Below are 24705 nucleotides of genomic sequence, written 5' to 3'. Positions count from 1 at the left end.
CTGCCCCACTATGTGGGAGCCACGACTTTGCAGGGCTGTGTTTCCGACCGCGAGGTACTCAAGGACGGGCTGAAGAAGTATTGCAATTGTCACTGACAACCACGTGCTGGTTGAACTGCCTCAGGGTCTCTCGCCCACAACAACGCGGCTCGGGGCAAAAATGCACGTGCCGCCCACAAATAACACCCACGGCTCTCAGTCTGCAGCATAGCAGCGGCCTGGCAACACCGAACACAGGTCCGTCCTTGCTCACGGGCCAAAGTCTGCAACGTCACCGTCCCACCCAGACCACAGCCTCCTCACGGGAACGTGCGGGCGGGGCTCCAGGCGACCGATCACTCAGAAACAACCTCCCGGCCGGCCAGCTGGGGCCTCCCCACCACCACCGCCCCGCAGGACCCCACGGTCCCCGCCCTTCCCTGGCCAGGGCCGGGCGTCAGGGGCCCCGGGTCACCGGGACCAAGAACAGCCCAGCAAACCAGACAAGGCTCCTCTGACCCTCACACGATCTCTTAGTGAAAATAAGACGGCAGAGCATTTACTTCTTTTTTACTGCAGTCCACATCCGGCAGGACACCCCGGGCTTGTTTCCGGGCACTGACAGAGGGTGTCCACTGCCAGGCGATGTCATGGGGCGCCCTAGAGTTCACGTGGTGGCCTCATGGAAACGGGGCTGCGGCAACTGTGACCAGTTCAGAGCCGGGCCCACGGGTAGCAGGGCGGCCCCGATCCAGCGTGACTGGCGTCATAATTAGAGGAGGACATTCAGCTGCAGAGCAGTGCGTAAGGAGCAGGCATGTGGTAACAAGGCAGGGGTCGGGGAGGCTGCTGCAAGCCAGGGAACCCAGGAGGCCTGGGGAGACCCCTGAGAGCTGGAAGAGCGTGGAAGGGACTCCCTCACGGCCTGGAAGGAGCCGCCTGCCAAAGCCTTCGTCTGGGACTTCTGCCCCCAGGACAGAGCGACAACGGGTCTCAACAGCACAGGAAGCCAGCACACAGGAGGACAGCCTCTGGAGCGGCCTGGGGGGCTGGCAGAGGGTGGGGGGCCGCCTGTGCCCATGGTCTTCACGTGCTCACAGCTCCCTGCTGGCAGGACCTGGCCCTTTGGGTCTCGGGCACAGGAGCCTCATCAGCACCGGTCTTACAAGTGTCACTGCCCCCGGGAAGCTGATTTCCTGGCCCACGCGTGGTGCCCCCGCAGGAGGCCAGTTCCTGGGGAAAGGTGGCTTGGGGAGCCCATGGCGCTGACTCTCATGAGGGAGACGGTTTCTCTCCTGATGCGCTCATGTCCTCGTCCTGTCTTGCTCTGCCACAGCCTGTCTTTGTCCTTCGCTGTTCGAGAGCTTAGAGAAAAGATTTCCTTCTCCGTTTTTCTCCCGGTTCTCCAGTCGGCTCCTCCGCCATCACACGGGCCTCCCTGGGTCCCCCGACGGGTCCCAGAGCACCCGCCACGCGCAACACGCAACGATTCTATCGTATTGCCTTTCAGTGGCTTGTGAAGTTGTGAAACATTATGGAATGTTGCCTTTTTGGGTGTTAATGGATCCACGTTTCCTCCACACATTCCCAAAGTGGCATCTTGGCCAGTGTTTTGCTCAAATGAACCCCAAGATTTCAGGATCCCCTTGACAGCTGGTTCATCCAGACCCCACGGACGCCTGCCTGGTACAAAGCGCTGGGCGACAAGGAGGACACAGCAGCCCCTTTGGGAGCACACAGGGGACTCGTGGGGCTGGTGGGGGGCAGGCAGGGAACAAAGCAGGGGCCGTGCTTCCCCAGAGACCAGTGCCCCAGCTCTACTGTGCATCGTTCTCTCAGTTTTTAGGGGCCAGGTTGAAGTGGGAGTTGTCTTAACACTTCTGTTCAGCTTTTTCCAAACGCTCGAAGGTCTGGCTCAGGTTGTGGTGGGAAGAAGAAGTGACTGGGGGCCTGGGGCCTCGTCACAGCCAGGCTCTGCTTCCTCGACACCTCCCCCTGGAGGGAGGCTTTGGACTTCATGAGGCGGTTTCCTCTTCACTGAAAGGGCTAACACAAGATCCAAGTACACATTGTGTACTTACAGCGCGACAGCTTATTTACGTAAAGATGAAAAAATGGACAAAGACACAGCAGGTAAACTGAAATAACAAGAAAGCAGGTGGTAGTGGCCCTTACATCAGGGAAAGTAATATCCAAGCCCGAAAGCATTAAACATGACAAAGAAGGGCTCTTTTTAATACCGAAAGCTAGAGTTCGTAACAAAGAGATAATGCTCATGAACATCCTTGCGCCAAATGATACAAGAATCACACTCGTAAAGCAAAAACTACAGGAAATGCAAGGATGTGTACGGGTGGGGGGGATTTACACCCCATTCTAGGGAAATATTAGGGAGAAAAGAAGAGGCGAGCAGAGAGCAGCCTAAACCACATCATCAATAAGCAGATACTACAAGTACCCTTCCCACCCTGCCAGAGTGCACACCTTCTCAGTGCTGTCGCAGCATTCACAGAAATTAATGTCAGGTCACAAAGAAAATGTACATCAGCCACACAGTAGCACTACTGAAAACACTTCCCGATCATAGTTTAATCAAACTAGGAATTATTAACAGAAACAAAGAGAAAAGGCCCTACTACCTAGAAACCAGAAAACACCTCTCAGACAACTTTTGGGTAAAAATTTGTAGAATTTCTGGGAGATAATGACAATGAAAGCATGATATATGAGAATCTATGGGACATTGAAAGAATAGAGCACCAACCACTTATCGGTAGAATGAAGTCAGTGAGCCACTCAGCCTGAAGACTGGGAAAGGCAGCAAAGCTCACTACAAAAAAAGCATAAAGAAGGAAATAGTAATGACAAAGACACAGATAAATAGGGGTGCAGAGTGGAAACTCGGTGTAGTTAGTTAATATGCCAATACCCTAGATCGTGGGAAGAAATTAATACATTAGACAAAATGCTGGTTTACCTAATAAGGAAGATAAAAAAAAGAGCATATATTTATAAAATAAGACATGACAAGGGGGAAATAGCAGTGGAAACAAATGGTATTTTTAAAATAATGCGATGAGTTGGAGACTTCCTTGCAAATACGTTTGAGAACACAGAAGAAATGGATGTTTTTCTAAAAAAAATATGCATTGCTAAAATTGACTGCATCTGATTAAGAAAGATTAAATGAATCACTTTGCCTAGAAGAAATAGAGAGTTACTGAGTAATTACTCTAGGAAAAGCACCAGAATGAGATGGTTTCACGGGGCATTTCTGACAAGTCTGAAAAGACCAGATGGTTTCAATGCTCTTTAAATTTTCTAAGAGATTCAAAAAGAAAGAAAAAAAAATTTTAAATCTTTGTTATGAGGCAGGTATCACACTGACATTTCAATCTGATAAAAAGTACCAAAAAACACTACAGACTAATACCACCTATGAACTGTATTTGGGTGCAAAATTACTAAATAAAACACCAATGAGCAGGATCCAAAACAATGAACATGACCAAGTGAGATCTGTTCTAGGAATGCAAGGTTGGTTCAACACGGGAAAATCCATGCATACATCATTCACCGCATTAATAGATCTAAAGAAAAAACTTTAGCGTTGCCGAAGATAATGAAAATGGCTGGGACAAAATGTAAAAAAGTTGGTGGTTACTTTTTTTTGCACATGAAAATACATAAGTCTTTGTCTAAAAGCCAGAATCTTACTTATTGGCTAAACTTATTCTGCTAAGACTGTGAATGAGGCACTGAAACCCACTAACTCTGCTACTTCCAACCACTATTCTAGAAACACGAGCTAACGCAATTAGACAAGAGAAACCAATGAGATGCATACACATTGGTGAAGAAGAAGAAAATTCTATTTGTACGTGATAATGCAGTATGTTTGGAAAACCCTAAAGCATCAATGTTAAAATGAACTGAAACAATAAAAGGATTTAAGAAGGGAGCAGAATAATACTTAGCCTTCAAAAATCAACAGCATTCAAATACACAAAGAAAACAGTTACAGCATGCAGGGCAAAGATGTCCTCAATTTGTAACAGCAGCAAGGCAGACTGACTCTCCCGCCCCGTCCTCCCGGCATGCAGGCAGGGGTAGCTACTGAGTCACAGTCGCTGTCATTGGAAACTCTGTCCTTACCGCCAGAAGAGAACTGTGACTCACTGTAACCCTCAGGATTGCCGAGTCGGTAACTCTGGTCAGTACTGGGTTCTTCGATGACGCACATGGAAAAAACAGGTAGACAGTGTTTTGATTACACATTTATGAACGTTTCGGCCATGGTTTATTTTCAAACACTAAGTTGAAATGCAATATCATTTTCAAATTTTATTTAAAAATGTGTTCTGGGGGCGCTTGGGTGGTTCAGTCGGTTAAGTGTCCGACTTTGGCTCCAGTCATGATCTCACGGTTCGTAGGTTCAAGCCCGCGTTGGGCTCTGTACTGACAGTGAGGAGCCTGCTTGGGGTTCTTTCTCTCTCCCTCTCTCTCTCTCTCTCTCTGCCCCTCCATGACTTGCACCTTCTCTCTCTCTCTCAAAATAAATAAATAAGCTTTAAAAAATAACGTGTTCTGGAAAGCCATGGCACAAGTATCAAGTCAGGCGTCATCTATCAAGACCTTGTATTCACTTGTTTGCTGGCCCCACCTCCCAATTAGGAGAATTTACATCTCCAACGACATGCAAACACACGCCCAGCAGGCTGTTGCCGTGGCACCCTGCAGAACTGTAGAGACAATGTAAAGTGGAAACAAGTAGAAAGACGGTGGGCACGAGGCGTGGTTCACTGGCACAGGGGCGTGCCCCGCTGGAGAACCAGGCACCAGCTCCCTTAAGGGTGTGCGGTGGCTCCCAGCTTGGTGTGAGGGGACAAAGCAGGGCCTGGTGGGCGCCCTCACCTAACAAGGGAGGTGATCTGAGTGTACGTGAATCTCATTTGAGCCCAAGGGAACACGGGACTCGTGGGGACGGCCCACTAGGCATGCACGTGGTGGGCCACTAGCGGATTCCGGTACGTACCTCTGTCTATCATGATGACCTCCAAAACCATAGTAATGCCCACATATTCAAATACAAACATCTAACATCAACAGCATGAGGAATGAGCCTGACTTTAGGGAAACGAGGGGCACACAGAAAGGGCGGGAGGAAAGACGTGCCCTGGGTGACCCTGTGAACCACACGTGAGACAGAGACAAAGAACTCCTCACCGACACTGCTCTCCTGTCGGCCGATCTGATTTTCCCAAGGGGTGGGGGGAGCAATCCGAAGTCTCTAGACTAAGCAAGTGCTGCAGTTACCGTGGAAATGGGAGCCAGATTTTTAAGAAAGTTCCAAGGAGCGGGATGGAGGCCGGTCAGCTGCAGGTCGTGGTTTTACGTAGAGAAAGAGGGAGACAGTTTAATATGGCTGCGTGTGCACGTGCCTCTGTGTTTGTGCGTGTGCACGCCTGTGTTGCACATTTGTGTGTGCGTGACTGGTTGTATGTGTATCTGCACACGCATGTGTGTCTGTAGGTCTGCATATGCACACACGTCTGCATGTGCCTGTGTGCACACACATGTGTGTCTGTGTGTGCATGTGCTTATCTGTGTACGTGTCTACCTGTGTGTGCACGTCTCTGCATGTGTAGTGCGTGTCTCTGTGTGCACACATCTCTGCGTGTGCACAAGCGTGTAGCTCTGCATGTGCACATGCGTGTCTGTGTGCATGAGCGTGTGTCTGTGTGTGCACATCTCTGCGTGTGCATGAGTGTGTGTCTCTGCGTGTGCACGTGTCTGTGTGTACGAGCGTGTGTCTCTGCATATGCACATGCGTGTCTGTGTGCACGAGCGTGTGTCTCTGTGTGTGCACGTCTCTGCATGTGCACAAATATGTGTCTCTGTGTGTGCATGTCTCTGCGTGCGCACGAGCGTGTGTCTCTGTGTGTACATGTCTCTGCATGTGCATGTGAATGTGTGCGTGTGTGTCTCTGTGTGTGGTCACATACTTCCCAGCCCAGCCTGATGAAGGAGGCAATGACATTCTACTCAAGTCCACCTGACACCCACTTCTTTGTTTCTAAGTTCCATCCTTTGGTGAAAAAGAATCACGACTCCAGGGCGGGGGCCGGGGGGCTAGAGGCCCAGAACACCTCATGGTGCCAGAAAGTGGGGAGGTGTTCAGAAGGAGGGGGCACAGTAACAGGACCAAAGAGCCAAATGGAGGGACCCCCCAAGGCAAATCTGGGGTAAGTGAATGAATAAATAAGGGACAAGCTCTTCCTCAGGGCAAAAATCCCAATAAAGAAACACAGAAGGAGTGATGGAAGCAGAAAGCTGCCATTTCACAAGCTCTCTTCTCTAGAACCCGCCACAACCCTTCACGGGCCAGGCATCCCGCGAGCTACATGGGCACCTTTCTTTTGCGTCATCTTTAGGGTGAGGAAAAGATCTGTCACCCCGTGGGGGGCTAGCTCCTCAGCCTCAGAACCTGAACATGGAGTTAATTTCAGCAACCGTGGCCGTTGGAGGGACACTTTCCCTCACTCCGGGGGAACCTCCCTGGTGGCGGGGGTGACACTGGCTCTCCCTGCCCAACCCCTGACCCCCAGGGAGGGGCAGGTACCCAGCTGACGTGTGGGAGGGGCGGGCAGTGTGGTGGCCCTTCTTCCCGGCTAGTGGCCACCTGCCTGCCAGGACCTTCCTGCCAGGCTCTGCTTCTCCAGGGTCAGGACCACGGGCAGGGGTGGTGGGCAGGCAGTTCCTCGATGGAGACGGGAAATCAGCCCCACTGGGGTGAAGCAGCCTCAATCTCTCTCCAGCCACGCTTTCATCCTCCGTGACGGGGACGTCCCCGTGTACATCTGCCTGGCTCCTCTGTCCTCCCCACCACCTTCTCCTAAGGCAAGGGCATTACCGTGTTGCATTTACCATTATTGAAAATTTTGTCCTCACTGCCAATAGAGAATTGTGAATTATCGGAGAGTCCATGATAATTCTGAGTGCCACCAACTTCAAAATCCTCATTCATGCTGTCATCTTTGATGAAGACCATGGAAAAAATAAGGAAACAAATTTTTGATTACACACACACGAACATTTGGGTCCACACTGTATCTTACAGAACGCTAACAGTTGTCAAGGTCTACTGAGAACGTGTCTTGGAAAGTTGAGATGTACCGGAGTCAGGTGTCATCTGACCGCCTTGAACCCAGCAGTTTGGGCCCCAGCAGATGCTGGGTGGTGTTCGTCCCAGGAACCAGAATTCACATCTGGGCGCACAATTGCAAGAAAGTGCTGAACTTCCCGGCTGCTGAATGCAGTTCACGCACTGCTTGTGGATTTCTGCTCCGGGCCTCCCCTTAGCAACTGTCAGCCAAGTACTGGGCCTTGGTTCTCAGCGAGCTGTTTCACTGATCAACACGCACCCCGGACACCACGGAACCGCCCTTTGGAAAAGCGCCTTCTCTCCCACGTTCACTACTAGCCGTGTGGCCTCGCGCAGGTTCTTCAGACCTTTGTTCTGTCCTGCGTGCAATGGGGTCAATGTCACTGCCCGCGCTCTCAGAACGCTTAGGTACGTGTCAGTGAGCAGGTGGTCGCAAGTCCCCGTTTCCATGTGTCCCCCCCGTTCCCGCAGTGGCTAAGCCGCCTTTGCATCCTAAGCACAAGAGCCTGCTTATGTGTGCACCCCGAGACCACCCCAAAATAAGAGGAACTTGTCTCCACCAGCCTCGGCTTGGCCGCCTCAATCTCGGGAAGGTTACAGAGAAGGTTCCGGACACCTGTTTCTTGCACACCGCCATTTGCTTTTGCCCCAGAAGTAAGCTGGCCTTAAAGAATGTAAACTGGTAGGATTGTGTCTTCACAACCACAGACCTCTAGGAGTACACGCCATCACAGGTGTAAAAAATGTATACTTGCTTTTATCGTTGAACAACTTTGTTGACAGTGTTGATGCTGTCATGTGCTTTCCAGCCACTGATGACTTATTTGGATTCAACATCTCTTGGACTAGAATTTCATCTTGGGAAAAGCACATAAGGACACGTCAGAACCAGTGGAACAGGACAGGTACTCTCTTGTTCTACCGGGACCGAAGGCAGTCTGTGAAGCGGGACTAGAAACCGGAACTCAAGGGGCACCGTGGAGACGGACAGGATTGGGGTCTCTAAAGAGCCCTGTCTGGGGTGGGAGACCACTGCTCCCTCAACAACTCCTGAAAACCTGAGGGCGTCCAGATGCCCTGGACAATAAACTTTGTTCCCCAAAGACACGAGGCTAGAAAGCCTGGCCCAGGTGCCGTCCCACCTCTACTCTCTGCCCCTCTGTCCTTCTGTCCCCTCTGAGACTTTCCCCAAGCCGTCCCCTTGGAGGCACACGGTCTTTCCCGATATCTGCAGAACGCAGCATTGTTTTCTCTCTCCCTCTACGTCTCCCTGACAGCTCCCAGGAAGCTTCTAACGTAAGCGCACTGGGCCTTGCGTCAGACAGACGGGACCCACATCCTGGTTTTGCTCTCACTGGATCACGACCCAGGCAGCTTCTACTTGGACCCTCAGTTTTCTCCTCTGTAAAATGGGTCTGTCTTATCGCATCAGACGTGTTATGAGGGTCACATAAAGCCGTGTATGTGGAAAGCCCTTAGCACAGTCGGGGACCGTGGTGGAGACTAATGTAATTTAAAAGACAGCAGCTGGGAGTCACCCGACCTCTGCCGCCTACGAGGAACCCTGAGCAGTCGGTCCAGGTGCTGAGGCTGGAGCCCACCTAGCAGGCGATGACTAGTTTGCCCAGACTTTCCTGGTCCACATCCTGGGAGCCCTGAGATCCTGGGCAAAGCACACGGCTGCCCACCCGGGTTCCAAGTCATGTGACTTACAGGAGTCCAGGGGAACAGACGTGAAGCGTCACTGGAAACAAAGGTTTCACCGCCATGTACGGGAAGACACTCTTGCACGGCTCTGTGTGGCGTCCTCCAACCTCCCCCACAGAAGCTGAACTTGGCTGGGGCCGTGGGGCGGCTGGGGGCTCAGGACATGCAAAGGTCAGCGAGCCCACTGGCTTTGACAGGAACTTTGCTTCTCCCGGTAGAGAGAAGTGGGTGGCTTCACCCCCCACACCCTTACTTCTCCCTGCCCTGGAAGTGAACACAGTTCTGGGGCTGTGGACACCATCCATGACCACAGGCAGAAGCTCAAGGGTGGCCTCAGGGCCACGACTTGATGTCACCGAGCTGCTGGTGACACGGGAGCACAGCCCCTTACTGCTGCCATTCTGGCCCTGCTTATGTGGCCAGTGGTTTTTGCCACACCTGTTTCCACCTTGAGAAGATTTAGGCCACTCTTCTGGGCCAGTTATTGTGCAGAAGAGCCCATTTTAAGTCCCCGAGATCAAGGTGTCTAGTTAGATTTTGGGTCAGACAGAAGAGCGGATATTCATGGGAATAACAAACTTGTATTGAGCACTTACTGTGTACCAGAAACTGTCCAGGTGCCTGGGGGTCAAGGGCGGCCCAGCCCTGGTCCCTGGTCTCTGTCTGGAGCAATATGCAGCCGTGTGCAAGGGGCAGGACTCTACATGTGTGACTGTGCACAGCACTTCACAGAGCACCCACCAGGGGCCGGGACAGGAGCCTGACTGACCAGCTCAAAGCAGTGGGAGCTCCTGGAACCAGTCTACCTCGTGAAGGAAGCCGGGTGGCCTCCTGGGGACACTAGAGACCATCAGCTGCACACATCCTGAGAGGTCCTCAAAGTGGGCGGGGACAGTCCTCAGGGCCAAGAGGAGGCCGAAGTCAGCCGACCTCACACCACCTTCAGAGGGGGGGCTGGGGGACACCTCAGAGGTGAGCAAACCCAAACCACAAGTTCCAACAGGCCTCCAGAGGCACTGTGCGTGTAATCGTAGCAGAAACCTTCAGGGAGTGACAGAGCATCAGGTTGCTGTACGAGTGAGACAACGCTGCCTTCGAATTGTGTCTAATTTCTTATGGGAAAATTGTTGTTTCTGATAAATGAGACACTGAATATACAAACGGACAAGCACCAGACCTACGTCAAAATAAAACCAGCCCATGGTGACCGCTGAAGCCCAGACGGCTGGGGGGGGGGGGCCTTCCAGAAGGCACTCCTGCAGCCCCACCTCCACCCCGAGCAATCTGCCCCTGAGGGCAGGACGGCTTCCCCAACTGTTGTCCTGCTTCCAACCTGGGACCAACCAGAGAAAGCCCCGTGTGCTTCCCTAACCCATCCCTGGACCTGCTTCTGGTTAGCTGCTCCGGTGTCCTGGCCAGCACCCACGTCTGGGCCCCCTCCCCCAAGCTGTCCTGGGCCAGCACCTCCCCCAGGCCCCTCCCCCCAGATGTCCTGGGCCAGCACCTCCCCCCAGGCCCCCCCCCAGATGTCTTGGGCCAGCACCTTCCCCAGGCCCCTCTCCCAACTCTCCTGGGCCAACACCTCCCCCATGGACCATCCCCACATGTCCTGGACCAGCACCTCCCCCAGGCCCCTCCCCCCAGATGTCCTGGGCCAGCACCTCCCCCCAGGCCCCCCCCCAGATGTCTTGGGCCAGCATCTCCCCCAGGCACCCCCCAGCTGTCCTGGGCCAGCACCTTCCCCAGGCCCCTCTCCCAACTGTCCTGGGCCAGCACCTCCCCCATGGACCACCCCCACATGTCCTGGGCCAGCACCTCCCCCAGCCAACCCCCCCCCCCCCAGCTGTCCTGAGCCAGCACCTTCCCAAGGCCCCTCTCCCAGCTGTCCTGGGTCAGCACCTCCCCCAGCCCCACCCCCCAATCTGTCCTGGGCCAGCACCTCCCCCAGGGTCCCTGCCCCCAGCCACCTCTTTTCCACCCTGAGCTCTCCCCGCCCCACCCACCTGAGTCTCTGCCACACGCACGTGGCGGTGGCCTGGCGGATGCCCTGCTACAGGGAGCTCTGAATGGGCAGCCCCTGCTGTTCTCACTCTGTGGCCTCACTTATTTCCAGAGACGCGGATGTCTTACTCTCCCGCCCCCATCCGGGGGAAGTATGGGGTGGGTGGAGAGGGAGCCTCAGCTCCCCTTCTGGGCTTAGTTGATCAGAAATCTCAGTGACTCATCCTTTCCGACTTTCTCCACAGTGGCCGGGACTTTGGGGGGTCGGCCCACGGGATGGAGGGGGTGCTGGTGTCAGGACTATCGTCCTGCGGGGCCCGGGACGCTCAGAGCCCCCAGGAAACTTGGGAGCGTTTGTCTCCACCGCTCACGGATCTGCTGGTGCCCCGTTCTTGCTGGAAAGTTCACCTGACGAGGCTTCGCCCTTCCAGGTCTGGCACCCTCAGACTTACCTGACCTGCACGTAGCATTTTTAAGGGCATCTAAGTCACACCTTTAAGCTCACACCTGCGTGGGGCAGGGGCCTCCATGCACCTGAGTTCTCCCCAAGGTCTGAACCACACACAGAGCTGATGTCCTGTCGTTTTACGGCCAGGACCTGCTTCAGGGGGACTGAGGCACCTGTGGGCATCGGAACCACTGCCTCTGAGTCTGAGACGGGAAGCGCGGAGATGAGCAGACGGCGGTAGCCCCAGACCAAACTGGAACATTCATTCATTCGCTCATTCATGTAATCTGCCAATCCACCTGTCTGTCTGTCTGCCATCCCTCTGGCGGTCAGAGAGGATTTCCCAGGGCCTCTGCCGCGTCAGACTTGGAAATGCAGCAAAGTCCAACGTCGTGGCAGAGACGCTGCTGGAAAGAGTCCACATGACCAGACAGGCACTCCGCTGTTTGAGTTTCTAGGGCTCCTGCTCAGACCCAGGGAAGTCCGAGTCCCCAGCCGGAGCCTAGGGGGAAAGCCGTCCCAGCGGGAGGGAGATTGCCGGGAGCCCTCTCTCTGCCCAGGGGTCTTCTACAAATGTGAGGTGAGGGCTGGACCAGAACTGGGGGCCCCGTAGCTCTGGCCATGTGGGACCCACGCGTGTCCGACTGACATGTCCTCTAAGCGTGAACTACACTGAACTGTGAATACTCCGTGTGACAAAAGCCTGAAAATACCTCATTAGTACTTTTATGTTGGTTACACGTTGAAATGATAACATCAAACAAAATGTGATTAAGTTTCACCCGCTTCTTTTAAAAAAAAAAATATGGCTACTGGATGGGGCGCCTGGGGGCTCAGTCGGTTAAGCATCTGACACTTGATTTCTGCTCAGGTCGCCATCTCACGGTTTTTAAGTTCAGGGCCCGTGTCAGGATCTGTGCTGGCAGCACGGAGCCCGCTTGGGATTCTCTCTGTCCCTCTCAAAAATAAAATAAACACTTAAAAAATATATGGCTACTAGACAATTAAAAACCGTATGTGTGGCCTGCGTTGTACTTCTTTTGAGCAGCCCTAAAGTCAGTGATTCCCAGGACAGCAGGGCTTGTGGGGAGGGCTGGATACTGGGCATTTCTTACGTGCTCCTGGCTGGCACGGCTTGCTGGTCTGGGGACCCGCATTCAGAAGCGATGCTCCACGGCCCTTCTTGCGTCTAATGGCCTAAAATTCTACTTCTTTCCTGAATTCTTGGGAGTTTGACTCAGGTGAAAGCACTGAAGCCGTGGCCATGGCTGTGGCCATGGCGTGTGGTTCTAACCTCAAACCAAATCACACCCTCCACCTGTGCCACCAGGTTCTCTGGGGAGCACCCATTCACAGGCACCCACCCCTCCAGATACAGGCCAAATACTGATATGAGGAGGTTCCTTACCAAATATTCCAGGTATATCCTCCGGATCTTTTGAGCTGGGTGGCATTTCAGTGGTTGGACCTAGGGGGGAAATAAATACCCTAATTTAACAATTCATTGAATTTGCACTGATCTCTCTCTCTGCGGCGCCCACCAGCCCGCTGCAGGGGGGAGAGGCTTGCAAGGGGTTCCCAGGACTGGGTTCTCATCCGGAAAGTGGCGGGCAAGGCAGCCGTGTGGTAGAGGGACGTGCCCTGTGCTCTGACTCCTGCCGCGTGGGGCAGTGCTCGCTGGCACCGTCCCTCGGAAGGGAACACGCGTCCTGGCACCTAGGATGACTGCCCTTGCACGTGCTCCGCGGACAGCCAACCAAGAGGGACGCGCACGTCCTTTCTGAAGGGCCCCAGAGGCCGGTGCCTCTGGGAGCTTAGGGACGTGATTTGGGGAACGGTGGGGGTTCTGTGGCCGGGAGGGGTCCCAGAGAGACTGGCCACCCGCTCTCTCCCCTTCAGAAGCAGAATGATTCCAGGTGGTCTGTTTACAGGGAAGGCACGGGGTCTCAGGGGTGAGCCGGCCGGGCCAGACGGCAGACTTCCGTGGGATCCCTGGACGCCCGACCCCCAGCCTCCCCGGCCTCGCTGGGGGCCCGACAGTGCATGGAGTGAGGGTTTCCGCAAGGCGGCACCAGCCGGGGGCTCCCTACTACTCCTTTTGCTCAGAGCTGGGTGTCCTCGTCCATTTCCTCGACTCAGGGTCAAGGTCAGCCTCCCCTCCCGCCCCCGGGGAGGGGAGAGGGCACGCCCAGGACCCGCTGGGCAGCGCCACCTTGCCCGGCTGCACCCAGCTCGCAGGCGTCTGCAGACTCCCGTTCCAACAGTAAACCAGTGACAACGCTGATTTTCAAATGGTTTTAATGACGGACAATCTGCATACCAATGGCCTCATCTGCACGCGGGGCTTAGAACAATGCGGAAATCTCTGCAAGGAGGTCTGCACGGAGATGACAATCGCTTCCCAGTGTGCTGACCTCCCGGCAACGAGGCAAACAAAAGTACAGTTCGCCGAGGATGAGGCATTAATGAGTCATTAAGAATGGGCACAGCTGCGTCGAGCGAGCACTTTGTCAAAAATACTCTTTTCATTCTGTGTCTGTCCCGTGATTATAATGGGAGTATTGTGCCAGTCAGGCAGCAAGCGTGTGCAGAAAAATATTTATGCTCTAGAATACCCGCACGGTTTTCAAAGTGCATTGTCAACGGTGGCGGCTGTGGCGTGTTTCGCCTGTTGTCACCTCCGACTGACAGTCTCTCGGCTTCAAACCGCCGGGCGCCGGAGTTACCAGGATCCCTGACTACTCCTCCATATTTGCACAGTGCGCATCCCGGACACCGGGAAGGGCTCGCTGCTGACCTCTGAGGCTGTGCTCTGGTTAATTTGGGGAAAACAAGGCAAACCAGGCCCATGGCTGCCGTTCCCGTCTCTCCTCGTGGTCAGGGCGACTCACGTTGGCCAACGGCACCAGTGCCCTCGGAGGCGGTAAGCCCCCGGAGGCGGGGGACTTCAACCATCCCCGTTTTGACTGCAAACTTTCTAATAGATGAAGTTCTCATTTCCAGTTTCTCCCTTAACTCAAGCAAGACTCGGAGGGCAAAGCCTCCTCCGATGGGAATGGAAACTGCCTGAGCCGACCGGAGCCCACACGTGATGGACCCCATGACAATGATGCACATGACCCTTCCTGTCCATCCGCCTGTGCCCTGGCCTCTGTCCCACATCTCTGCAGATAAACCTGGAAGGGTCTTTTCATTTGGAGACAGTCTTGGGGACGCCAGTCCGCGCTGTCTTCTGGCTGTCGGCCTCACCGAAATGAACTCCTTTCTCGTGTCACCACCACTGTCTCCACCTTTGGATTTTGTCAGCGGCCGGAGCTGGTCTGCTTGGGACCCCTGGAGACGGGTACTCCCGCGCCCCTGTGCCCCAGCCGCAAGCCCATAAGGAAACCCACTGTTTCCTTTCAGAAAATGATTTAGGGACTGCCCTCAACTGGCCTTTCAAGCCGGGAAGACCATGACGGTCACCTAAGGGTGTCCCTGTCTGGACAGGAGACCAGGTCGGGGAGGGGTGGGCTGGCTTAGGGCTGGAGGAGTGCTCTGTCCCTGGGCGCTGGGAGCACCTCCCGAGGGCACTGGCACGTGACAGTCTGAGCAGGAAGGAGCAGCCTGGAGGGACGCGCCCTCCCATGGGGGACACACGGCCCCACCTGTTACAGCCCCGTCCGCACCCACAGCGTCGCAAAGGACACTGTCCTTGGGAAGCGCCTCAGAGCTCAGTTTGCTGAAGAAAAGGAAGTTGGGGATGTTCAGTCCTTTCAGGACCACCTGACTTCTGGCCCGACTGCGGCCAGCTGGCCCGTTTCCCCCCACCCCCCCCACCCCGGACATGTGGGCATGGCAAGGGCGGGAGGGGACACAGAACCGGCTCGGGCAGCACCCATCGTCCTGCTCTCAGAGAAGCCCCCCAAACCCTGTGGGTGAGCCTTCAGGGTCCACTCGGCCATCCTTGGGAGCTGGGGCTGGGGGACCATCTCGGCCCCGTTCCTTCCATCTGTGGTGACCTGTGCGGCAGGTGTAAGAGTGGCCGGGTGGCCTGAGAATAGAGCTTCCTGGCAGGAAGTCGGGTGGGGGGGTCACAGAGCACCCCCTCCCTGCCATCCTTTGCTGGGGAGTCACAGAGTCCCATCCCGTCCCGGCCGGCCTGTCCCCGCTCGGATCCTCCACAAGGAAGGGGCCAGCATGGGAGGGCCGGGGCCAGAGGCACACGGGGGCCGTCCTGGGTGTGATCGGCACCCTCCCTGACAAGGGCATTCGGGGACCACGGCAGATCGGGTGCAGCAGGGATGAGCTGCTGTGCAGGCTTCCGTTAATTTTGTCCGGGTCTTCACGACACCGGCGTGTAAGGGACAACCGCCTCACGTTAGCAAGAAAAGGTTTACGTGAAGCGGTAAGACCATTTGGACAGGACTACAAGGTCCCAGGGACAGCAGCAGTGTGTGTGTGCAGGAAGTGCAGGGTGGCGGACGGGGTGGGGGCGGCAGGGTCTCTGTGCTGCCCCTCGACTTTCAGGAGGTTAGAAATTGTCTTTGTTTCCTTAGTTTAGGGGGAGAGGGAGAGAGAGAGAGAGAGCAAGCATGTGCATGAGCAGGGGAGAGAGGCAGAGAGGGGAGAGAGAGAAAACCCCCATCAGGCTCCACACTCAGCATGGAGCCCAATGCGGGGCTGGATCCCATGACCCTGGGGTCAAGACCTGGGCCCAAATCAAGAGTCGGCCGCTCAACCGACTGAACCACTAGGCGCCCTAGAAATCATCTGTGATAAAAAGTGAAAATACATTGCATATGTTCCTTCCCCATGGGGTTCTGGAGTTTGAAAAGGACTTTCAAGGTAGAAAAGTGTTCAACTCGCTTCACTCTCTCCCAGAAATGGATGGGAAACTGGGGAGGTGGGGAGGAGCCTGACTCAGCTCCAGGGAGACGTGCGTTTCCCACCCGCCCAATAGCCACCCACCTGTGACTGTACCTGAAGTCATGTTGATGGGCTGGGGCTCCGTGTGGCACCAGCAGGACAGCAGCAGGACAAACAGGGTCACTCCTCTGTCTCCTGCCATGTTCCCTCCGGCTGAAGGAGGAAAACCATGCCCTGAAGACCTTGGTCTCCAGGATACCCTGGAATGTCCAGGGTCCTGTGACATCACGGCAGGAAGTGAGCAGGGTCCCACCCTGTGTTCTGGGGAGGGTAGTGTCCAGCGTCCTGTGACCTCACAGCAGGAAGTGAGTGGGGTCCTGCACCCTCGTGCTGGGAGGGCCATGTCTGGGGAGCTGTGATGTCATGGCGGGAAGGGCGCGGGGTCCTACCCCGTGTTCCGGGGAGGTTAGTGTCCAGCATCCTGTGACGTCATGGCAGGAAGTGCACAGGGTCCTGCCCCTTATGCAGGGAGCGTGGTGTCCGGGGTCCTGTGATGTCACGCAGGAAGTGAGTGGCGTACTGCCCCATGTGTGGGGAGGGCCGTGTCCGGGGACGTGTGACGTCACGGCGGGAAGTGAGCGGGGTCCTGCCCCCTGTGCGGGGAGGGCTGTGTCGGGACCGTGTGACTATGAAGAAGCAGGGAGGCTGACTGGGGCAGTAGGGTAACAGAGATCCCCTTAGCATGCTCACTTCCTGTTCTGGAGCCTTCTTTTGTCCTGCAGTCCCTGAAGCCCGAGGGGTGGGATAGTAATCAAGACTCTAAGGGCACGTGGCAGAGCCAACCAAAATCAGCTTAAGTGACAAGAGGTACCTTGGAAGGAGAATGGTGAGCGCTGGAACCAGCATTTCCAGGGGTCTGAGAAGAATAGGGCTGATGCCCCAGGTCTGCCACTGTCCCCCTTTCCCTCCTTCTCAGCAGCCCTGACTTCTCTCTGGTGGTGGATGCTCATCCCAAGACAGGAGCATGGCTACATATGTCCCACAGCTCATTGTCTCAGACATTCTAGGCTTTTCTCCATCGGCATCTGTGAGAAAACCCGAAAGGAAGGACTCTGGTTGGCTCGCCTGGGTCATACCCGACCAGGACCGATACCTGTCCCCAGGCTCACAGTGGGGTGGGTGGTCTGCCCAGGCCACTGCTCCTGTGCAAACAGGTGTGGGGTCCCAGGGGAGTGGACCAGGGTAAAAGAGAGCAACCATGCCTCCTAAAACCTGGGAATGGCTCTCAAGATGGCTGGCCTACCAGGGGTCTCTTAGAGTTCTGATTTTTTTATTGCTGAAATGGGGAACTTTTGCAGATTTTTGCTTAGGTATTCTTCCTGGTGGATGTAATGGAACCCTTCTACCTCCGGGAGTGATCATGAAGGACGCTGCAAATATCTGCAGTGTCCGTCAGGCATGTTAACGTGGCTTAGGTTTGCGGGTGATGTGGTGGGTTTCATGTCCCGCTTGAGCTAATTAATGGACTGATGACATACAGACCAGTGGTGTGGACTTCTGCTGTTCAAGTCCTTGAGCCAGCAGCCCCAGCATGAGACAGTGGAAACAAAACACAAATGGACAGCGGCACCTCGAGTGACAGAATTGTGACCCACCGTCCGAGTGGTTAAGCAGCAGTTCCTACAACAATCAGCCCCAAATGACCTGCATCTGATCAGTAATTGACAATTTTCTTAATTTTTGTCCCACTTCCTACCTATGCCACCGGGAGAAGGCAGCTCCGGGCATTTCCCTGTGAGGGGCTGGGGAGCAAACCTGGGGAGAACCACCTGGGGCAGGCGTGTCCTCAGCACTCACTTAAAAACACATAAATTTAGGGTGGCTCAGTTGGTTGAGCATCCGACCTCGGTCCAGGTCACGATCTCATGGTTCGTGAGTTCGAGGCCCATGTTGGGCTCTATGCTGACGGTTCAGAGCCTGGAGCCTGTTTCAGATATGTGTCTCCCTCTCTCTCTGCCCCTCCCCTGCTTGTGTGCTCTCTCTCTCTCTCTCTCTCTCTCTCTCAAAAATAAAAACATTAAGAAAGAAACATAAATTTATCATCTTAATAGTCCCAGAGGCCAGAGTCCACACTGGATGGACGGCAGCGATGTGTGACTTCCAAGGGCTCTCTAGACTTTCTTCCTCTGCCTCTTCCAGTGCCCAGAAGGCACTGCGTTCCTTGGCTGTGGTTGGTCTTCTCCATCTTCAAAGCCTGTCCTCTCTCTGGTTCTCCCTGTGCTGGTTATACAGACATTTGAGAATTCATGGGGCTCTCTGTGAGCATTAATTTTAGGTGCCAACCTGGCTGACCACGTGGCCTAGACATGTGGCCAAATATTCTGGATGTTTCCATGAGGGGTGTTTTGATGAGATTTACGTTCAGACTGTTGGACTTTGGGTAAAGCCGACTGTTCTCCATAATGGGGGTGAGCCTCATTCCATCAGTTGAAGGCCTGATTAGAGCAAAAACACCGATCCCTCCCGCGCAGGAGGGACTTCTCCCAGCAGATGGCCTTCAGACCTGGACTGCAGTGTCCGCTCTTCCGTGGGCTCCAGCCTGCCCTTCAGTTTGAGACTCGTCGGCTTCCACAATCATGTGAGCCAATTCCTGAAAATAAATCTTTTCTCTCTGCATCCACACCGCCTCCTGGCTCTGTTTCCCTGGAGAGTCCTCATTCGGGCCCCCTGGACAATCCAGGATCAACCCTCCCTCTAAATTCAGGTGGCTGGCGATCTGAATTCCACCTACAACCGCAGTTACCGTGACCATATTAAGTCAGAAAACTCGCAGGCTCTGGAGATTGCAGGCCTGGGTGTGCACACAGGGTGTGCAGACACATCTCTGGCAGACCACCGTCCCGCAGACAAGAACGTCTTTTGCCCACTTCTGACTCAGTGTGGAATTTTGAGAGTTCATTATATGTTTATTCTTACTAAGTACGAGTACTTATTAGAGCTTCCATTTGCAAACAGTCTCTCGCGGTCAGCAGCCTACCTTTCATCTTCTTTGCAAGGTGTTCTGCGGAACAACAGTTGTTTTTGGTTTTGCTGAATCCAACGTGTAGAGGCCGCTTTCAGGCAACGAGCTTGGGCAGTGGAAGTCTGAGTCAGGGGCCTAGAGTGACCGCCAGGCTGAATGCAAGAGGCCCAGTAAGCGACCCACCCTGAAGTGCCATCGGCCCCAGAGGACCAATGGACTGCCTACAACCAGGCCCGGCTCCTAAGATTGCCAAAACGGGAAATTCCTCCGTCCCCATGCTTCCTCACTGCATCCTGTAACCACAGCGCCTCACCACTGCCTCCTGGCGGACAGTCTCTCTGCTGTCCTGCCGCCCCCACCCCACCCCCAATATATTCAACAAACCTCTGTCTCTTTGTTCTGTCCTGGGGGGTGAGTTCTTTCACCGCCTGAGGCCCGGACCCACCCAATCAGAATGTGCCACGCAGTGTAGTCATGTTTTCCATAGTTGTCCTGTCTCTTCCCTAAGCCCTTGGTCTGGAAGATTTCTCTTATCTTCTAAAAGTTTTATACTTTATAGCTTATAATTGTCATGTATAATCCACATAGATTTATGATAATATTGTCTATACTTGCGGAAAAATTTTGCTGGGATTTCAATGAGAATTTTGTTAAACCTTTAGATCGGTTTGGAAGGAATTGTCAAAAATGTTTTCCTGCGTGAATTGATACGATCATAGATTCCTTCTTCGTTTGTCCGCCAATATGGTCAGTGACAGCAGGGAATTTCTACTGTTTTACCTTTTTCTCCTCCGCTGATCCTTTTCTGTCTTCTCCTGCTATTGACCATCTTGTGAGATTTTTAACTCTTCAGACATTCAGCGGATGTTTAGTTCTAAAATATCCGCTTGGTTCTTTACATTCTCTGTGTATTTGCTCAAAGCTTTTGTATCTTTGTGGAGACTTTCTATTTTTCACTTGTGCCGAGCATGTTTGTAAAGTCTCGGAGAGGCATTTGTATGATCAGTGCATTGAAATCCTCAGCAGTTACTTCAGACACCTGTCCCGTCCCGGTGCGATGAGTGGGCTTTGACTGACATCCGGCCGATGCGTGCATCGCCGTATAAGACTCTGGGGTCATTTAGACCTTGTTCTCCGTAGGCAGGCATCTGACACTGCCCTGGAGCCATCGTTACTGTCCATGGGGTGGGGTCCGGCTGCCGTGCTCAGCCTGCTGCACCGGTGTCCCCAACAGTGAGTTGGGCCCTTTTAACAGCTCAGTGAGGGTGCAAGGCTAGGTTCCCCACGCAACTTTGGCTGGTGGGCTGGAGACAGGGAACATTTTTTTCTGTGGTGTCTGGCTGGGGTAGAGGCGTTGTACTGTGGAAATGTCATCTGTCTCGTGAGGCTGACCCCGCGTCCCTGTCATTTGGCTGGAGGGAGCAGTCTGGGTCTGTGGGTATTTCTGTATTGCCAGCATCTCCAGCTGGACCCCACTGGGATTCATGAGGCAATCTGAGAACCCAGGGGACCCATTGCCATGCTGTCCCTCGGGTCCTGAGGCCCCTTGTCCTCGGCCGTCTCTGCGTCTCCTGGAGAATTCTCACGTTTGTTTTACAAGTAACATCAATAGACTTCGTTGTGCTTAGTGACAAGACCAGGGGATGGGTTTTCCTGGTAGAGGTCCAAGCGTGCTTTCCTAGAAATCACCAGGGGGTTCGTGTGCAGCGTGGCCGAGCTTTGAGAGGTGGTGCACACTGGGAACTAGGCTGACTCAGCTCCCAGCTCGGCTGCTTACTAGCTGGTGACCTCAGAGAAGTCACACCGAGCCTCGGCTTCCGAACCATCCCACGAGGACAGGTGTTCCCATGGGTCATTTATTTCCCCCTCTTGCCACATAGCCCCTACTCGCTGGGCTGTGTCGGGGCCCCCGGGGTCATCTCTGCCTCACCTGGCTGTGCCCTTGCCGGTCCCTCCTTCAGTGGCTCTCCTCCTCACCGACGTCTTGTCTTGGGGGCTCTGCTGTTGGCCTGTCTCGTGACTGCACGGCTTCTGACATGGTTCCGTGGTCCCAGGAGAGACTCCACGCTGGCCAGCTCTAGGGGGGGGGCTGGCAGCATTTGGGGGTTCAGGTACCGAAGAGGCACCTTTGGCCACAGAATAAACCACTCGCCTCACCAGCTCATGGTCCTGCCCAGCATGACAGCTTGAAGGGCTGGGGTCCGTGGGGCAGAGAGCCAAGGGGCCAGGGACAGAGCTGTGACCAGCACTGCTGTTCTGGTTTCCAGGTCCACGGAGCAAATCTCTGCTCCTGGAAAACCAGAGAGGGGAAAAATGGGATGTTTCCATTGACTGGGAGGCCCTAGGGGTAGCGGGCGCAGGTGATAGTCTGTCTGCACGTCGCCAGACGCCCCAGTTAAAGATTCTTTCGAAGATCGTTCAGAGTTGTTTTCACTTATGAAAATATCCCGTAGACCCATAATTTGGCAGTATACATATAATCAATTGTTTCAAAACCAGAAGTGATGCTGGCTATTATAATGTAAACTGTTTTCTAAATGAAGAATTACAGGAATCTAATTGGAGAAGTATACAAACAGTGGTTAATATGCTGCTTCTCGCAAAGACATATTACAACTTATAATCTTCCTTTATGGGTGTATGTTGTCAGCGCCTAATCAGGCGTGCGGGTGTATTCAGGTGTTACAACGTTCTATTAGCGGGGACGCCGCACTGTTATTTGCCGAGCTGTTTGTGTTACATTGTTGCTGGCTCTCTGAGCTCTCTTTCCCTGCTCCTCTCTCTCTGGTCTCTGCAATCTGTATAATTGTCTTCTTACTTTTGTCTTCAGAGCGCTTAAAATAGAGTCCTGGGAACAATTAACTGTGTCAGAACCACAGAGATCTGGTGCCCTGCAGATGAATGGTAGGGACCTGTGCTCATGAGGTGCAGCCGTGTGGTATGCCAGTGACCCTTCCTGCCCGGGCTGCCAACCCGCCCGAGGCCGCATCAGGGTGGGCTCAGTCCCTGGGGGTGCCCACTTGACCTCAATGGGCCCCGATGACAGCTCTGTGTCCTGAGGTCCCTCTACAGGGAATCCCAAGGTGGGGGGTGCTGCAAAAGTGAAATGCCAGGGGTGACACCGCCTCTTCTGTGGGAGCAGCGGGGAAAGGTTTGCCCACGTGAGGAAGCCCCTCCCTTAATTCATTTGTTCGTTGGTTCGGCTTCCTCGTCTCCCCCCAGAGCGTGTTTTCTGTCGGCCTCAAAGAGAGGCCGAGACCGGCTCCATGAGAGCAAAGACCGGCTTAGGAAACCTGAGCCGATGTGTCTGCTGAGACCAGCTTCCATGGTTTCAGTCTCTGTTGGGTTCAGTCAGTCTCCTGAATTCAGGTAAGGAACCTGATGTTGCGTTGGGGTAGAGTTTTGTCAAAATGGAATATGATAGACAAGATGCGGTGTTGTGTGAGGGTAGCAGAGCTTCATAACTACAGTTGTGCTGGAAACGTCTGCCCAGACCTGTGACCTCATATTGCTGAGGAGGGGACCTCTGCTAGCAGAGCTTCAGTGCGGGTCTTTGGTTTCTGTTCACAAGGGCATCAGCCGGAGGGACAAACAGGGAGACAGGGCAGAGAAACGGAGAGGATGTGCCCCAGCCGCGCGCGGGGGGAGCATGGGCTTCCTCGGTCATGGCCAAGGGCGGGGGGCCACCGCTGCCCCTCCCCGTGGGGCTGAGGGCGACCAGGAATTGAAACAGGAAACCCTGAATGTCTGGATTACCTGACCATCTTTAAGATTCCAGAACCATGACTTCAACTCAGACCACTCTGCCCACACCCTTGGCCCTCTCAGCCGTGAATATTGGCGCGCGTGGAAAGAATCCTGTTCTGATCCTTGATCGTTTCAGTTCCTCGTCGCCGTGGCCAACAGACCCAGGTAACGGCTTCTTCCTGGCGAGCTGCTGAAACGGGGGGCGACGGAGAGAAAGCTAGGAGAACCTCACGCGGGCAGCGCTGATCGGGGCGCGCTCTGGGCAGCATACCCCCCGGGGGCCTGCCCCGTGAAAGGGGACCGAGTCGGCTCCTGACAAAGAAGAGAAAATTGGTGTTACACCCCGTAGTTAATGTGACAACATACAGCTAATGAGCACTTAATGACCCCCAGTCTGCTCATTTCTGTCACCCGTTTGAGAATGTTACTTGTTTTATACTTAGCCCTCTGCTGGAGGATTAGCTCCGCGCTCAAGTGAATTAGTCAAGGTTCTTTAAAAATCAGAACAAAAGTGCTAGCAAATGTGTACAGATATGAGGGGCCTGCCTGTGTGTATGCTTGTCTGGACGACATGTAATTAACGTAAAGAAATTTCTGGCTGACTGTGTGAACTGGCAGTGACATTTTACCCACATTTGTTAAGAATGTCACCTTCACCTGGGATGTTATCTTTTCTCCCGAAATCCCTCCGGGGAGGACATCAGAGGCTGTGCTCTCTGCACACGGACAGAAGGTCGTGTGTAGAGCAGGTCTGGGCATCTGTGGATGCACGCGGTCTCAGCACGGATTCGTTGGTTACACACACACACTCACACCCAGTTTTTCCTTCTTCCATTTGATCTGGTTCCGCTCTCTCCTCTTCTCTCGTGTTCTCTTAGGGACGTGCACCGAGAACTGTCGGCATCCAGAAAAGTGGTAGAATCTGTCAGTTTAAAAAAGTGCAAAGGTCTCTTTTTGTTGTTCTCATGCTCTACAGGTCAGATCAACTTAGCAGAAAAGCTCACTCTCACTGCTGTTACATTTTGCAAATGACTGAAAAATATTATTCTCATTTGCTGACTTTTTGTTTGATTTATTTAAAAAATTTTAATGTTCATTTATTTTTGAGAGATAGGGAGAGACATAGTGCAAGCAGGGGAGGGGCAGAGAGAGAGGGAGATGCAGAATCCAAAGCAAGCTCCAGGCTCCGAGCTGTCAGCACAGAGCCCGACGTGGGGCTCAAACACAGGAACTGCGAGATCATGACCTGAGCCGAAGTCGGAGGCTTACCTGACTGAGCCCCCCAGGCGCCCCTCATTTGCTGACTTTTTAAAGATGACACCAGAGCCTTAAGACCGGTGCTGGGTCTGTCTGCTTTCCCACTGGAATTACATATCTCCAGCACCCACTCAGCCAAGTTTATGCTTCTTTGTAAGAACTCATGTCTCTTTTAACAATGCAGAATAAGTAACAGCCAACGTGCTTTGGAGCCGGGAAAGCAGGTGGAGGCACAATGGTTCTCTTTTGACTTTCAAGTGTTCAGAATAGAATCCCAGTTCCGCTGCGTTGCCTGGGCTCTGGGGGACCACGGCAGAAATTCAGCCGGGAATCTGCAGTTCACAGAACCAACCATAGATGTCGACACAGTACGCGGCTCCTTAAAACCATAAAGGCACAGATTGTTTTCTTCTTGGCTCAGGTGGCTGAATTTTTACCATTAGAGAGTTCTTCCTTTGCTTAAAATATTATGTAATTGGGGCTTACCATTTAAAAATTCAATACTTTTGGAAGGGATAACATGTTAATAAT

General features: G+C 53.8%; 1 protein-coding gene and 1 long non-coding RNA gene across 8 annotated transcripts in view; one reads left to right on the top strand and one right to left on the bottom strand.

Annotated features, from left to right (window-relative positions):
- SPACA7 (sperm acrosome associated 7) overlaps positions 1 to 16551 on the bottom strand; it is a 28132-nt gene extending 11581 nt beyond the window's left edge. The window contains exons 1-5 of one of the 7 annotated variants that reach the window (XM_006927404.5): positions 16251 to 16438; positions 12709 to 12768; positions 7900 to 8001; positions 6907 to 7014; positions 4135 to 4206 (exon numbers count right to left, since the gene is read on the bottom strand). In XM_006927404.5, coding sequence (XP_006927466.3) covers positions 4135 to 4206; positions 6907 to 7014; positions 7900 to 8001; positions 12709 to 12768; positions 16251 to 16434 — 526 coding nt within the window. In that variant the 5' untranslated portion in view covers positions 16435 to 16438. Of the gene's footprint in view, positions 1 to 4134; positions 4207 to 4833; positions 5356 to 6906; positions 7015 to 7899; positions 8002 to 12708; positions 12769 to 16250 lie in introns of those variants that run through there. The other 6 variants (XM_006927405.5, XM_045056030.1, XM_045056025.1 and 3 more) reach the window with 6 other exon arrangements.
- Positions 16552 to 16578: 27 nt separating this feature from the next.
- LOC123384996 overlaps positions 16579 to 24705 on the top strand; it is a 33222-nt gene continuing 25095 nt past the window's right edge. The window contains exon 1 of the long non-coding RNA XR_006596890.1: positions 16579 to 16715. This is a non-coding gene — a long non-coding RNA (uncharacterized LOC123384996). The remainder of the gene's footprint in view (positions 16716 to 24705) is intronic.

The sequence above is a fragment of the Felis catus genome, chromosome A1 (genome assembly GCF_018350175.1).
Source record: "Felis catus isolate Fca126 chromosome A1, F.catus_Fca126_mat1.0, whole genome shotgun sequence".
In the NCBI taxonomy this organism is placed as follows: domain Eukaryota; kingdom Metazoa; phylum Chordata; class Mammalia; order Carnivora; family Felidae; genus Felis; species Felis catus.
The sequence above is the reverse complement of the archived record's forward strand: the minus strand, read 5'-3'. Positions and strand labels throughout refer to the sequence as shown.